General features: G+C 35.9%; 1 protein-coding gene across 4 annotated transcripts in view; it reads right to left on the bottom strand.

The window, feature by feature from the left end:
* Positions 1-13,656, bottom strand: part of WDR19 (WD repeat domain 19) — a 90,751-nt gene that overhangs the window by 57,592 nt on the left and 19,503 nt on the right. For all 4 annotated transcript variants that reach the window (XM_055326128.1, XM_055326126.1, XM_055326130.1 and 1 more), the window contains exons 7-13: positions 11,466-11,546; positions 10,202-10,314; positions 9,760-9,933; positions 2,143-2,213; positions 1,534-1,706; positions 1,327-1,441; positions 397-503 (exon numbers count right to left, since the gene is read on the bottom strand). In XM_055326128.1, coding sequence (XP_055182103.1) covers positions 397-503; positions 1,327-1,441; positions 1,534-1,706; positions 2,143-2,213; positions 9,760-9,933; positions 10,202-10,314; positions 11,466-11,546 — 834 coding nt within the window. The remainder of the gene's footprint in view (positions 1-396; positions 504-1,326; positions 1,442-1,533; positions 1,707-2,142; positions 2,214-9,759; positions 9,934-10,201; positions 10,315-11,465; positions 11,547-13,656) is intronic.

Genomic DNA, 13,656 nt, shown 5'->3' with positions numbered 1-13,656 from the left:
GCTCAGACATAGAACTTTCCAATCAGTTTTTAATTTTCTACTAGATGCATTTTCCAACTGGGTCATTTTTACCATGGCAATATTGTGAGTAGCATAGTTGAAACTTTGTTGGCTTTCTTGGAAAAGAATAAGAAAATTAACTGAACATCTCATCCAGAAGGGCAAAGAGTTTTGTTAGTCCTTTTTTGTATATTTTTCTATTGGAGTTCGATTTGCCAACATATAGCATAACACCCAGTGCTCATCCCATCAACACACCTGATTTTCTAGCTAGTCTGTATGTGGTTGCTTCCTGACCAATGTTCTTGGTAATATGACATTAAGCTGTTCATTATCACTAAACTGGGTCATCCATCAAGAGACCTGAGGGCTCCAGGACATCAAAATTATACTTACCAAGTGCAATTGGACTTTGCCTTCAAAAAGTGCAGCAGCATAGTCAGAATGAAGGCAAACACTGGCAACCGTCCCCAGATACTCCACATCTTTCAATTTTTTAACAGCTGTAGCAATAAAAAAACATACATGTAAAAATATAATTACAAAGATTTGCAAATAATTTTTAAATGAGTGCATTTTTTAAATGAGTGCATTTTTAAGGATATTCTAAATCTAAAATTTTTATTTTAGCCACTGTAAAGAAAATCTTAGTTGTTACATAAATTTGCCTTCAGGAATTCCATAATGAATCACATAAAACAAAGTAGTAGAAAATAAAATTACACGTGAAACAACCAAAAGTTTCCACTTTAGTGACAATAAGCTTAATGGTGTACTCTGAGGCTAAATCTCCAGTTTGTTCTACTCCTAAGGGATATCTGACCTCCAGTGGGGAGAAGAAAAAGCAAGGCTCCCTTCAGATGCTAGTGGTCATTACCTCAAGAATAAAAGGAATAGGGAGGAACTCAATTACCTGACCAAGGAGTGCCTAAGAAGGACATTGTGCAAAATGGATCACATGGATCACATCATTTTATTTCATTTAGTTTTCCTCATGACCCCTTACGTGTAGAAGAATCCTCATATTCTGGACGAAGTCTTCTAAACCAAGGCTCAGAGAAGTAAAGAATTTATCTAGTCACCCAGCAAGCTACAAGAGGCAGCTGGGGAATTTAAACTCAGGGCCTAATTCCTAAGGTCATACTCTGCCCACTATACCATGCTGTATTCACTACAAAATTTTCAGAGGATTCACAAAACTGTTTAAGCTTCTTAAGAAAGAGACAGCTGAAGGAAAAGAGTGAAAGACATGGTGCTTCCCAAACAGTAACAGAATTTAAATGCTAAGTAAGAAAGTAAGAAAACGACAGCTGGATTGAGACTTGCCATTCTCTCCGAGGACATAAAACCAAGCCCGATTATTCATTCCCACGGCCAGATGATAAAGCCCTACTGCTACAAAATTGGGTTCCACGTCAACAGAAACTGTGATTGGCAGCTCCTATAATACAGAAAAAGCACAGTAGCAAATCAACTGCTACAACTTTTTTGATTTTCCTAATAAATCAAATCAAAATAACACCATGATCATACTCCTTCAACAGGGTTGGCTACGGTGACTTCAAGGAGGGAGGTGAGGTATGCAATCCTTGTGCTGCAGGCATCCCCGAGTATGGGAAGCTTGGTCAGGAAAACATGCAGAGAGCCCCTTTGGGTAGACAATGCTAGCAACTGGCCATCATCTGTCCAGGACAACGTGCCCAAACCTGAAATATTTGACAGAATCAAGGATTAATAAAAAACAAGTTATATTGGTGCAAACAAGCAAGTATTTTCATGTAAGCTGCAGACATAAAAATCTTCAAGTGCTATCTTTAATAGTTTAGTCTATACAAAGTAAAAATTCACCACGGACAGGTATGCATGTGAACAGGAGCACTGATTCATTCAGTAGTGGATCAAAGGGAAAGAGTGTAAGAATTTAGGTTTTATAACTGAAATTGAGATTAAATTCACTACAAATCTTTGGATCAAAGTGGACTTACAGTCTTCTATAATTACTAAAATAAGTAAGTTATTTTAGGGAACTCTAATGAAGGGTGTTAGTTTTATTCCTATGATTAATGCAAATCAAACAATAATAAACACATTACTCTGTCACTGCAGTGATAAAATGTCACTCTGCTTCAGAAAAATCGGTACCTTTATTTTCATCGTCCAGGTTGATTATAGCATACATGTCTTTCAGTTCTGCCAAGTCATGAATTTTAATACTGAAAAATGAAAAAATATGTATATTGCAAATACAGGTGTTAAATAAAATAGTTTTCATTCACAAAAAATTGTACGCTACAGAACAAGTCAGTGTTCTCCAAAAAGGGATATATGTAGGATAGATAATCTATTGGGTTGAGGTAAGACAATAATAGAATTTCTGTAATTTATTTTATCTTCAAAAGAAATCTCTTAGGGGTGTGGTGGATGTGCCTGGTTTAATTCTCTGATCTGTAGTTTCAGGAACAAAGAGGCTGAAGTTGCCCTGAAGAAAAGTATGAGTAGGAAAACATTCTCCCTAGCTGTTAGAGGAAAAAGGTTTCTTTTTGCAATGTGCTCCCCCCATCACCCTGACTTTCTTCATACAAAAAGTAATGAGGTATAGGAGAAAGAGCATTCGATTTGGAATCACAAGACATAGGTCAAAAACTCTGAAAAATTGGGGGCATTTTACTGCATAGGGTCACAGGGAAGATAGGTTGGCCAAAGAAAGCTGTGTAGCAGCACAATGTTGGCACCTAATGGCTGTATCTTTCTTCCTGGTCTTAACACCCTCCTCCCTTCTGCCCTCCCAGAGCTTTTCCCCTTTATATTTTCTCTCATTGTTTTCATTTAACTTTTTATTTTGATATAATTATGAATCTGTATGCAACTATAAGAAATAATACAGAGATCATACATACCCTCCACCTTTCCCTCAAATGGTAACATCTTGAAAAACTATAGAATATTATAATGGAAATACTGACATTGATATAATCCACTGACCTTTTTCAGCTGTCCCAAGTTTTACCTGTATTCACCGTGTGTGTGTGTGTGTGTGTGTGTGTGTGTGTATGTATGTTTAGTAGTTTTATGCAATTTTATCACATGCAAGATTCCTGAGATCCACACCACATAGATATAGTGGATATAGAATAGTTCCATCACCACAAGGATCCCTTGTGTTGTCCTTTTATAAACACACTTAACCTCCTGCCTACCTACCCTAGCCCTGTCCTTAACCCCTAGCCACCACTAATCCATTCTCCTTTTCTGTAACTTTATCATTTCAGCAATATTACATAAACGGAATCATACAGTATGCAGCATTTTGTGACTGGCATTTTTCACTCAGCACCCTTGTTGTATCAATAGTTTGTTCCTTTTAAATTTTTATTTATTTATTCATAGAGACACAGAGAGAGAGAGAGGCACAGAGACACACACAGGCAGAGGGAGAAGCAGGCTCCCACCCAGGGAGCCTGACATGGGACTCGATCCCAGGTCTCCAGGATTAGGCCCTGGGCTGAAGGCGGCGCTAAACCGCTGAGCCACCTAGGCTGCCCTAGTTTGTTCCTTTTAATGGTTGAGTAGTATTCCATCATATAGATATACCAGTTGAACCACTCACCCACTGAAGGGCATCTGGATTGTTCCTAGTTTTTGACTATTACAAATAAAGCTGCTGTAAACATTCATATTCAGGTTCTTCTGGAAATAGAAGCTTTTATGTTTCTGAGAAAAATGGCTAGGAGTGAAATTGCTGGGTCATACGATAATTGCATGTTCAGTTTGTTTAAGAAATTGCCAAACTATTTGAGTGATCTAGGTTCTCCTCATCCTTCCCAGCATTTGATGTTATCACTGTTTTTAATATACTAATACTGTGTGTTTCTCTGTTTATTTCTGTCTTTTTAAATTTCATTCAGCAGCATTTTGGAATTTTCAGCACACAGATCCTGTATATGTTAAGTGTATATCTAAATATTTCATTTTCTTTGGAGTGATTAAAAATGGTGTATTTTTTATTTGGTTTCCACATACTTGTTAACATATAGAAATGACTGATTTTTGTATGTTGATCTTACATCCTGAGATCTTGCTGCACTCTCTCTCGTTTTAGTTCTAGATGTTTCTTGTTTGTAGATTCCTTGAGATTTTCTACACAAGCAACCAGGTCATCTGCAAATAGAGATAGTTTTACTTTTCTCTTTCCAATCTGGATGTGGCTTATTTCTTTTTCCTGTCTTACTGCAGTGGCTAGAACTTCTAATATTAGGTTGCATTAGAGTAGTGAGAGTAGGTATCCTTGTCTTGTTCCCAATCTTAGGGGGCAAGCACTCAGTCTTTTTCACTGTTAAGTTTGATGTTGGCTATAGGTTTTTTATAGACATTCTTTATCAAGTTGAGATAATTCCCCTCCATCCCTTACTGAGAATTTTTATCATGAATGGGTGTTGGATTTTTTGAGACTGTTTCAGTATGTCATCTGATATATTCAGATGGTTCTTCAGCTGTTGATAGAGTAACTTCATTGATTTTTGAATGTAAATAAGCCTTGTGTACTTGGAATAAATCCCACTTGGTCATGAGGTATAATTCTTTTCGCATACTGCTGAATTCAGTGCATGAAATTCTGTTGAGGATTTTGTGTCCAAGTTCATGAGAGAAATCTTTCTTTTTTTTTGTACCTTGATTTTGGTGTAAGGGTAATACTAGTCCTTATAAAATAAGTTGAGAAATGTTTCTTCCAGTTTTATTCTTTGAAGAGGTTTTATAAAATTGCTGTAAATTCTTTTTTTAAATGTTTGGTAGAATTCTCCAGTGAAACCATCTGAGCCTGGAAATTTTTCAGGAGCTTTAAAATTATTCAATTTCTTTAAGAGTTACGGGGCTAGGGATCCCTGGGTGGCGCAGTGGTTTGGCGCCTGCCTTTGGCCCAGGGCGCGATCCTGGAGACCTGGGATCGAATCCCACGTCAGGCTCCCGGTGCATGGAGCCTGCTTCTCCCTCTGCCTGTGTCTCTGCCTCTCTCTCTCTCTCTGTGACTATCATAAATAAATTAAAATAAATAAATAAAAAAAATTAAAAAAAAAAGAGTTACGGGGCTAGTTAGGATAGATTATCTGTTTCACGTGGATTGAGTTTGGTAGTCAGTGATTTTTGAAGAATTTTTCCAATCTTCTAAGTTGTCAAATTTCTAAGTTGTTTGTAGTATTCCTTTGTAATTCTAAACCTGTAGTTTTCCTTTATGATCCTTTTAGTTGCTTCCATATCTGCAGTGATATTCCTGCTTCATTCCTGATATTGGGCATTTGTGTCTTCTTGTCATTCTTACTAGAGGTTTATCAATTTTTTTTCAAAAAAATCCAGCTGTTAGATTTTTTTCCTATTCTATTTTCAATGTCATCAGTTTCTGCTCTTTATTATTTTATTCCTTCTGCCTTACCCTTAGTTTGCTCTTTTTTTTCGAGTTTCTTGAGGTAGAAACTTAGATTATCAATTTGAGATTTTTTTCTTTTGTATGTAAACACTTAATACTATAAGTTTTCTTCTCAGTACTGTTTTAGCTGTATCTCATATTTTGATATATTGCATTTTCATTTTTATTCAGTTGTATGTATTTTTAAATTTGCTTTGAGATATACTCATGAATTATTTGGAAGTGGGTTAATTTCCAAGTGTTCATTGAATTTCCTGTTGTTTTCCTGTTATTCATTTCATGTGTGATTACATTACGGTCAAGGAACACATTTTGCATGACTTCAACTTAAATCTGTGGAGGTTTCATGGCCCAGAATATGGACTATCTGGGTGCATGTTCCATGGATCCATAGAAAAAACATGTATTCTCTTGTTGGGTGGAATGTTCTATAGATGTCTATTAGATCTAGTTGGTTTATAGTGCTGTCCAAGTCTGTTCAGAGTTTACCTAAGCTACTCCATGGTATTACTACCTTAGCATCCATTCTGTTTGGCCAAGTGGCCTGCAATGACCTTAATCCTACACTAGTCCCTCCTGCAAATGCACACCCACAGAGTCACAAACAAGTGTTAATTTCCTAATGTGACTTCCCTAAAAGCCCTTTTGATCAGGTCTTCCCTGCCTCCCAACAGCATATGCCTTATGTGCCCCTTGGATAAGATCACTGGAGCCTTCCAAACACTTACTCTTTTGGTTAGAATTGACCAATCTGGCCTTAGCCTGGAAACCCTAAAGCAGTCTATTCACGAAGCCTGTTTTTCTTCAATGAACTCTCTTAAAAGCACATGCCCTTGGTTCTGTCTCTCTCTGTCTGCACTGTGCCTTGATCTCTCTGTGAGGCCCCTCAAGACAAGCCAGTTACTTCGTCTGGAACCTTTTCTATTTCGATTTGTCTTGTGTGTGTTGAACTACAGCTCATGATCTGGCAGCCTGTGTTCCACTTAGTAAGTCTCAATTTGACACTTTTATTTCCTTTTTGATCTCCTATCTAGTTGTCCCATATATTATTGAAAGCAGGGTTCTGAAGACTTCAACTATTATTGTTGTCTATTTATTTCTCCCTTTAATTCTGCCAGTTTTTACTTCATCTATTGTGGGGCTCTGTTGTTAGGTGCATACTCATTTAGCAGTATGCTATCTAGTCAGTATGCAATAGGCATCTTCATCCCTGGTAATTTTCTTTGTTCTTAGTCTGATATGAACATAGCCACCCAGCTCTCTTCAGGTTAGTGTTTGGATGATCTTTTTCCATCCTTTTACTTTTTAATCTAGTTATTTCATTATGTCATTACATTGAAGTGAGTTTCAGCAAATAATAGGGTCATTTAAAAATTCTATTCTAAAAAAAAATTCTGCACTGAGGGGGACACTTGACGGGATGAGCACTGGGTGTTATTCTGTATGTTGGTAAATTGAACACCAATAAAAAATTAATTTATTAAAATAAATAAATAAATAAAAATTCTATTCTAATAGTCTAATAGCATTGTCATTTACACATTTAACATAGTTAAGTGATCTGTATGAACTTAAATCTATTGTTTTACGGTTTTGTTTCTCCCTTTTGTTTCCATTTCTCCTTTCTTGCCACCTTTTAGGTTTGAACATTTTCCAGTATTTCCTTTTAATTTACCTATTGGGGTTTTGTGTATAAATCTGTATATTTTTTAGTGATTGCTGTAGATTATAACATACATATTTAATTTCTCATAGGCTCTTTAGAATCAGTATTTTACCACTTCAAATATTATAGAAATCACATATAATAACTTTAGCCTCTCCTCTTTTTTTAAACATTTTCTTTATTTTTTAAAGATTTTATTTATTTATTTGAGAGAGAGAAAGAGTGCATGCAGGAGTGAGCAGAAGGGGCAGAGGGAAATGGAGAAGCAGACTCCCCACTGAGCAGGGGCCCTGACCTGGGGCTCAATCCCAAGACCCTGAGGTCATGACCTGAGCTGAAGGCAGACATTTTACCAACTGAGCCACCCAGGAGCCCCTACCCTCTCCCCTTTCTGTTGTGGTTGTCTTATGTAATGTATCTTAAACACTGAAAACACTATCAAACAATATCATAATTTTTACTTTAAACAGCAACATATATGTTTAAAAAAATCTCAAAAGAAAAAAAAATGAGCTGCTATATTTACCATTTCTGTTGCTCTTCCTTAATTCTTGATGTCCCAAATTTCCTTCTGTCATCTGTTCTCTTCCATTTGAAGAACTTCTTTCAGCAATTCTACAGCAGGTCTGCTAGCAATAAATTCTCTTCATTTTTCTTCATCTGAGAAGAAACCACTGATGGGTATTTCACTGCGTAATGAATTTCAGCTGACAGTTCTTTTCTTTCAGCACTTCAGTCATGATGCTTCCTTGGAACTGGCCTCAATGGCTTATGGTGAGAAATCCACTGTCATTTAAAATGTTGCTCGTTAGCTGCTTTCAAGTTTTTTCTTCGTCTTTAGTTTTAGCAGTTTGATACTGATGTGTCTGAGCTAGGTTTTTTTTGGACTTATCCTTTTAGGGACTTGCTGAGCTTCTACAATATATAGGTTTATGTCTTTTGGAAGATGTGAGCAGTTTCTAGCCATTATTTCTGAAACTCTTGTGACGTAAACGTTAGACTTTTTTGGTATTGTTTCACAGGCCGCTGAGACTGTTTATTTTCTTCCAATCTTTTCTTTCTCTGTGTTCGCTGGGATATTTCTATTGGTCTATTTTTAAGTTCACTGACTCTTTGTGATTTCCATTTTGCTATTAAGTATACTGTATTAATTATACTTTTCAGGTCTAAAAACTTCCATTTAGTTATTCTTTAGAGATTCTATTTCTTTTTTGAGACAACATTTTCATCTGTTTTGAAAATGCTAGCCCTTATCTCTTGGAGCATTTTTATAATAGCTGCTACCTGCATCATCTTGGCATTGGCATCTTTCAATTGCCTTTTCCCAAGTAGGTTGAAATTTTCCTGATTCTTCATATATCAGATAACTTTGGGTTATATTTTGGACATTCTGAACATTATGTTTGAGACTCTTGTATCTTGTTTTAAATCCCATGGAGAAGGTTAGCTTTTTGTTTTTTTTTTTTTTAAGCAGGCAATCAACTCTGTTGGGTTGAGTATCAACCAGCCTTCTGCGGGTTGTGGTTTCAATGTCAGTTCCAATTTGAAAGGCTTTGCAGTTGTATTCAGATATGTCCCTATTCAGCCCAGTTTGTGATCTATAGGACTTGTATTATGATCTATCCCTCTGTTCAGTTCTCAGAGTCTTTGGTTTATTTAGGATGAGATATGCATATATCGTTAAGAAGTGAAACTGGGAGTTCATAAATATCTTCAGAGGGTTGCTTTCCAGAACTTCTTCCTCTTCAGGATCTTCCTAGTATGTTCTGATTTCCTGGGGCTCCCATTTTTTATCTTCCTGTAGGAAAGCTGGGGCTCTAGTTACCTATAGTGCCTTGTCCTTCCCACAACTGCACCCATGCCTGTGGCCACACAGTATGAGGGCAGAGAGAAAAATAAGCAACAAAGTTTGCCCCCATTCCTGGGGCCATAGATCCTTTAATTAGAGGAAGGTTACCCTGTGTCAGAGTAACCTACCCTGTAGGTTACCCTACAGACAGAGTAGGTGTCTGTAGGTCCTTCCTGCCATTGCTGTTGCTGCCACTGCCATGATGAGGTTGCTTGGTGGCTGGGGCATGAAAGAACAAAGAAAGAAAAAGAAAGGAAACTGGGAGATTTCCCCAACTAAGTGTTAGGAGTTCTCTTTCCTGCAACTTGAGCCAGAACTACAGGGTTTCTCTCAGAGCTCTCTCATTTATGCTTTGGTGTTCACTTCCAGATTTTGGCTGTCTTGAATCTTGAGAGAGTAGAAGACAAGTAGGAGACTCCTCACTGGTTCAGTGATACTTCAAATTCTGTTCTTCTTTTTTATTCTGCCTACTATTCACTTTTCAGAGTCCTTAAATAATTGCTCCATACATTCTGCCCAGGTTTTATCATTGTATTCAGTGAGAGAGACAGGGTGGAGTGTGCTGACACCATATTATTCGGAAGTACCTATTTTAAGATTGATTTTCAAGCATTCTCCATTTTAGGTTTTGTAGTTAGTATACATTTAGCATTTTAGGTTTTGCCCTATGTGTTACAGCAGGAATCTTAGGAATTTTCAATTGCAAAAATGTTTTAAAAGTGCAGGAGAGTATCGCTGACAGATTCATACTAGCTATCAAAGTCTTGTTGAATCTCTTAAATATTCCTTACATAACGTTTTCTGAGATTTTTGAATATAACTTACCAATTATCACCACATGTAGCAGCTTTACTAAGGGTCTGTGATACTGCAATACTGGTTAGACGATCTTTGTGGTCACGAGCCTGAAATACCTCTTGGCCAATCTCTCGAATATAAGTGGAGAGGACCACAAAAATTCCACGTGAAAAACCAATCATGATGTAGCCATCACCATACCTATAGTAGCAAAGGCAATAATATGGTAAATGGATGGTTAACTATCATTGGCAATACAGTAAGTTAGCAAGTACATTAAAACTAAGGAACTATAGAATACAATTTGTTGAGGGCCAGATAATATGTTAGGTAGTTTCACATATTAAATCATAGTCTATGATCCAGAAAATGTTACATAGAGAAGTGAAAATGCTATGGGCAAAAATTAGATATAATTAGTAAGGAAAAACACATGGAGATCTTTTGGTAATGAGCTTCTTGTACATACCAGCTATAGGAGACAATGTTCCCATAATGCTGCTGAAATTCCAGATCAATTGGGTTATCTGGTTCATTCAGATTATAAAGAAACAAAGTTTTCTTGCCAACCACTACACTGATCTGCCAGAAAAGATTAAGAGATTGTGAAATGAATTATTCAGTACTTCATGAAGACCAATAAGCAAATTCAAATAGCTGAACCTCATTTATGGAAACAGTAAGCCAAGTTTACATTAAACATTATAATTAATAAGATAACAATGTGACTTTAAAAAATATATTGTACTAATATACAGTCTGAGAAGGGTCCTTGGCTTTACACGTATCCAACACAGCCTTTGAGAAGACACTAAAATAGCTAGATGGATTAACTTTTTAAAATCCTCTATACCTCTCATTAGAGTACTGTGCAGTACTGGGCTGGAAGTCTGACATAATTCCACTGAAACTGAATTCATATTCAGAGTACAGAGGGTCTTCCCTCTTAAGAAGTCATTCTGATTTTGAACCATTGGGGATTACATTCCATACTGTGTGGATAACTGAGCTTGGCTTTTTGGATCATCATTTCCATCATCTGCAGATCATTGGTCAACGTGGCTAGATAGTGTCCCTCTATTACTCATGCAAGCCAATACTTAACTGTAGTTCTCAGTGGAAGGTATAACCATGTGAGGGAGAGAAAAGAGTATATTACTTATTTGAGCTCATTAAGAAGGATGGATTTATATAAGAGAAACACTTTGATATATTTTCTTGACTCTTTCAATTAAGTCACTATATCAAGTTAATAACAGCTTTTTAAGAAATAGAAACATTATTTCATTTCATATTTGTATTAATTATAAAAATCATCTGGATTTTAGAACAATAAAATGTGGCAGGTAAAATGCATCTATGGTATTAAGAAAATAAAAGCTACAATTTCTAGAGCTCTGGTCACCACCTCCAATTGAGTGAAAATAAAAAATCATATACAAATCAAAATTTCTGTTTATAAAGGGACCCTCACTGTTTTTAGTACCACAAGAATGAGAAGAACAATACCAAATGTAATAGGAAGGTTTCCTCATTTGCTGTGATACCAGGTAGCTAGCTGCTGCCAGAGCAGTAAAAGTAACATATGCCTGAGACACTGGAGTCTAATACTAATTTAATAAATGACAGATCATAATTTATCACTATACATTCTGAACCATCCTAGAAAAGGAGAAAGTATAATCTACAAAATTATCAAAATAACGGATATGGATTTGACTTAGAATTCTTACTGTGCTTTCAGCAGCAGACATTCGATCATCAGTCTTCATCATGGAAAACTGCATGTTACTAGGCTCTGATCTCACTGGTGTCTGTAGGGATAGAAATATTATCATTATGAACATGCACAACACTTAAATTCATTCTTAATATTAATAAAACCAGTAACTTGTTTTCACTTCTGTTATACCTAAAAATCCCACTGTTACAAACATCTAGAAATCCTGGATGAAACAGAACACGTCTTATTAAATAGATAAGATTGAAAAAAGGTAAGGAAAATTTCCAGGGACAATAAACAAAGATTAAACCATAACCAAAGTATGTGTAGAAACTGATGCTATAGTAATCCAGAGCAGTTGGTAAGGAGACAATAAAGAAGCCCATTTGAGTCTGGCTGAGCTTTGGGTCAGAAAAAAAGAAGCTGAAAAAGTTATTTTCAAATAAAAGACTCTCCATCCTCTCTTGCTTATGCTCTGAAGTCCAAATTTATACTTTGAGTGGTCTAGAAACTCCTTGGAGTGTTTATCAAAAACAGATCCAAAGCCTTTTCCAAAGCTCCAAAAAATTTCCACATACAAGCCCTGCTGAAAGATGAGCTCACAATTCAAAATGAGAAATGTCACAAGAAATAATGCATCAAGAACAAAAGTTAGTGGATCTAAAAATAACAGAATTATCACAGAGATCATAATAAAACTTTAAAAATGACTGAAAACACAAAAGGACTCATAAGTATGACAATAGACTTAAAAAAAAAAGTCCAGGCAGATTTTTTAGGGAACTACAAAGTACTTTTCTTTATTAATTTAAAGACAGATGACACTTGAACAATGTGTGGGTTAGGGGACCTAAGCCACTGCACAGTTGAAAATTCAAATATAACGTTGACTCCCCCCATATTTAACTACTAATAGCCTACTGTTGACTGGAAGCCTTACTAATAACAAACACTCAACTCATACATGTTTTGTATGTTATGTATATCAAATACTGTATTATTACAGTAATCTAGAGAAAATATTATTAAGCAAATCTTAAGAGAAAATATATTTATGGTGCTGTATTTACCAAAATATATCTGCATATGAGTAAATCTACACAGTTGAAACCAATGTTGTTGAGGGATAAACTGTATACTTGACATACGATATCCTATTAGCTCTAGGGGTACATCATACTGATTCAGTATTTATATACATCACAAAATGATCCCCATGGTAAGTCTAGTTACTATCTCACTATACAAAATTATTATAATGTTACTGACTATATTCCTTATCCTGTATATTATACCCTCTACACTTATTTCATAATTGGACTTTTTAACCCTGTTTGCCTATTTTGCCCTAAAATACTTCCCAGAAATAAAAAGTAGAATCATTAAAATAAAAAAAAAAACTCAAAAAGATAGAAGACCAGACAAATTTGAAGAAAGAGTAAGTACACTGATTAGGTAAATTATCCACAAGGTTGCACAGTGTGACAAAAAGATAGATATTACGAAAGAGAGGAAAGAGAGACAAAGAGGGGTGCTTGGGTGGCTCAGTTGGTAAAATATCTGACTCTTGGTTTTGGCTCAAGTCATGATCTCAGAGTCAAAATCTCAGGGTCATGAGATTGAGCCCCATTTTGGGCTCCCCACTCAGCGCAGTCTGCTTGTCCCTCTCTCTCTGATCCTCCCCCTGCTCTCTCTCAAATAAATAAATAAAATCTTAGAGAGAGAGAGAGAGAAGGTCCAATGTATGTCTAACAGATACTCCAGAAGGACAGAATAGAAAGGGCAAGAGACTAATACTGAAAGAGATGACAGAATTTTCCAGAATCGATAAAAGAAAGCAATCTTCAGATTTAAGAAATAAGACAATTCCTTAGTAGAATCATAATAAATTCACACACACAAAAAAAATAAAAATAAATAAAAAATAAATAAATAAATTCACACAAGTAACAATGGAGTGATCCGTAGAATAGTAAAGTCAAAGCAGTTCAGAGACACATCAAATAAAGCAATACATACTTTTAACGTATGCTTTGCTTACCGCATGACAACTTAAATAGTATGTCTGATTCTAGAAGCATACTTCTTAGAGATCAAAAAAGGTAAATAGCTATCTTGTATATAAATAATAGCTGAATGTAGTGATTTCCTGGGATGTTATATAGCAAAATATTGTAAAGCCATGTCTTGAGGAGGAAAAA

This window comes from Nyctereutes procyonoides, unplaced genomic scaffold, assembly GCF_905146905.1.
Source record: "Nyctereutes procyonoides isolate TBG_1078 unplaced genomic scaffold, NYPRO_anot_genome, whole genome shotgun sequence".
In the NCBI taxonomy this organism is placed as follows: domain Eukaryota; kingdom Metazoa; phylum Chordata; class Mammalia; order Carnivora; family Canidae; genus Nyctereutes; species Nyctereutes procyonoides.
Note: the sequence above shows the minus strand (reverse complement) of the source record. Positions and strands in the feature narration are given on the sequence as shown.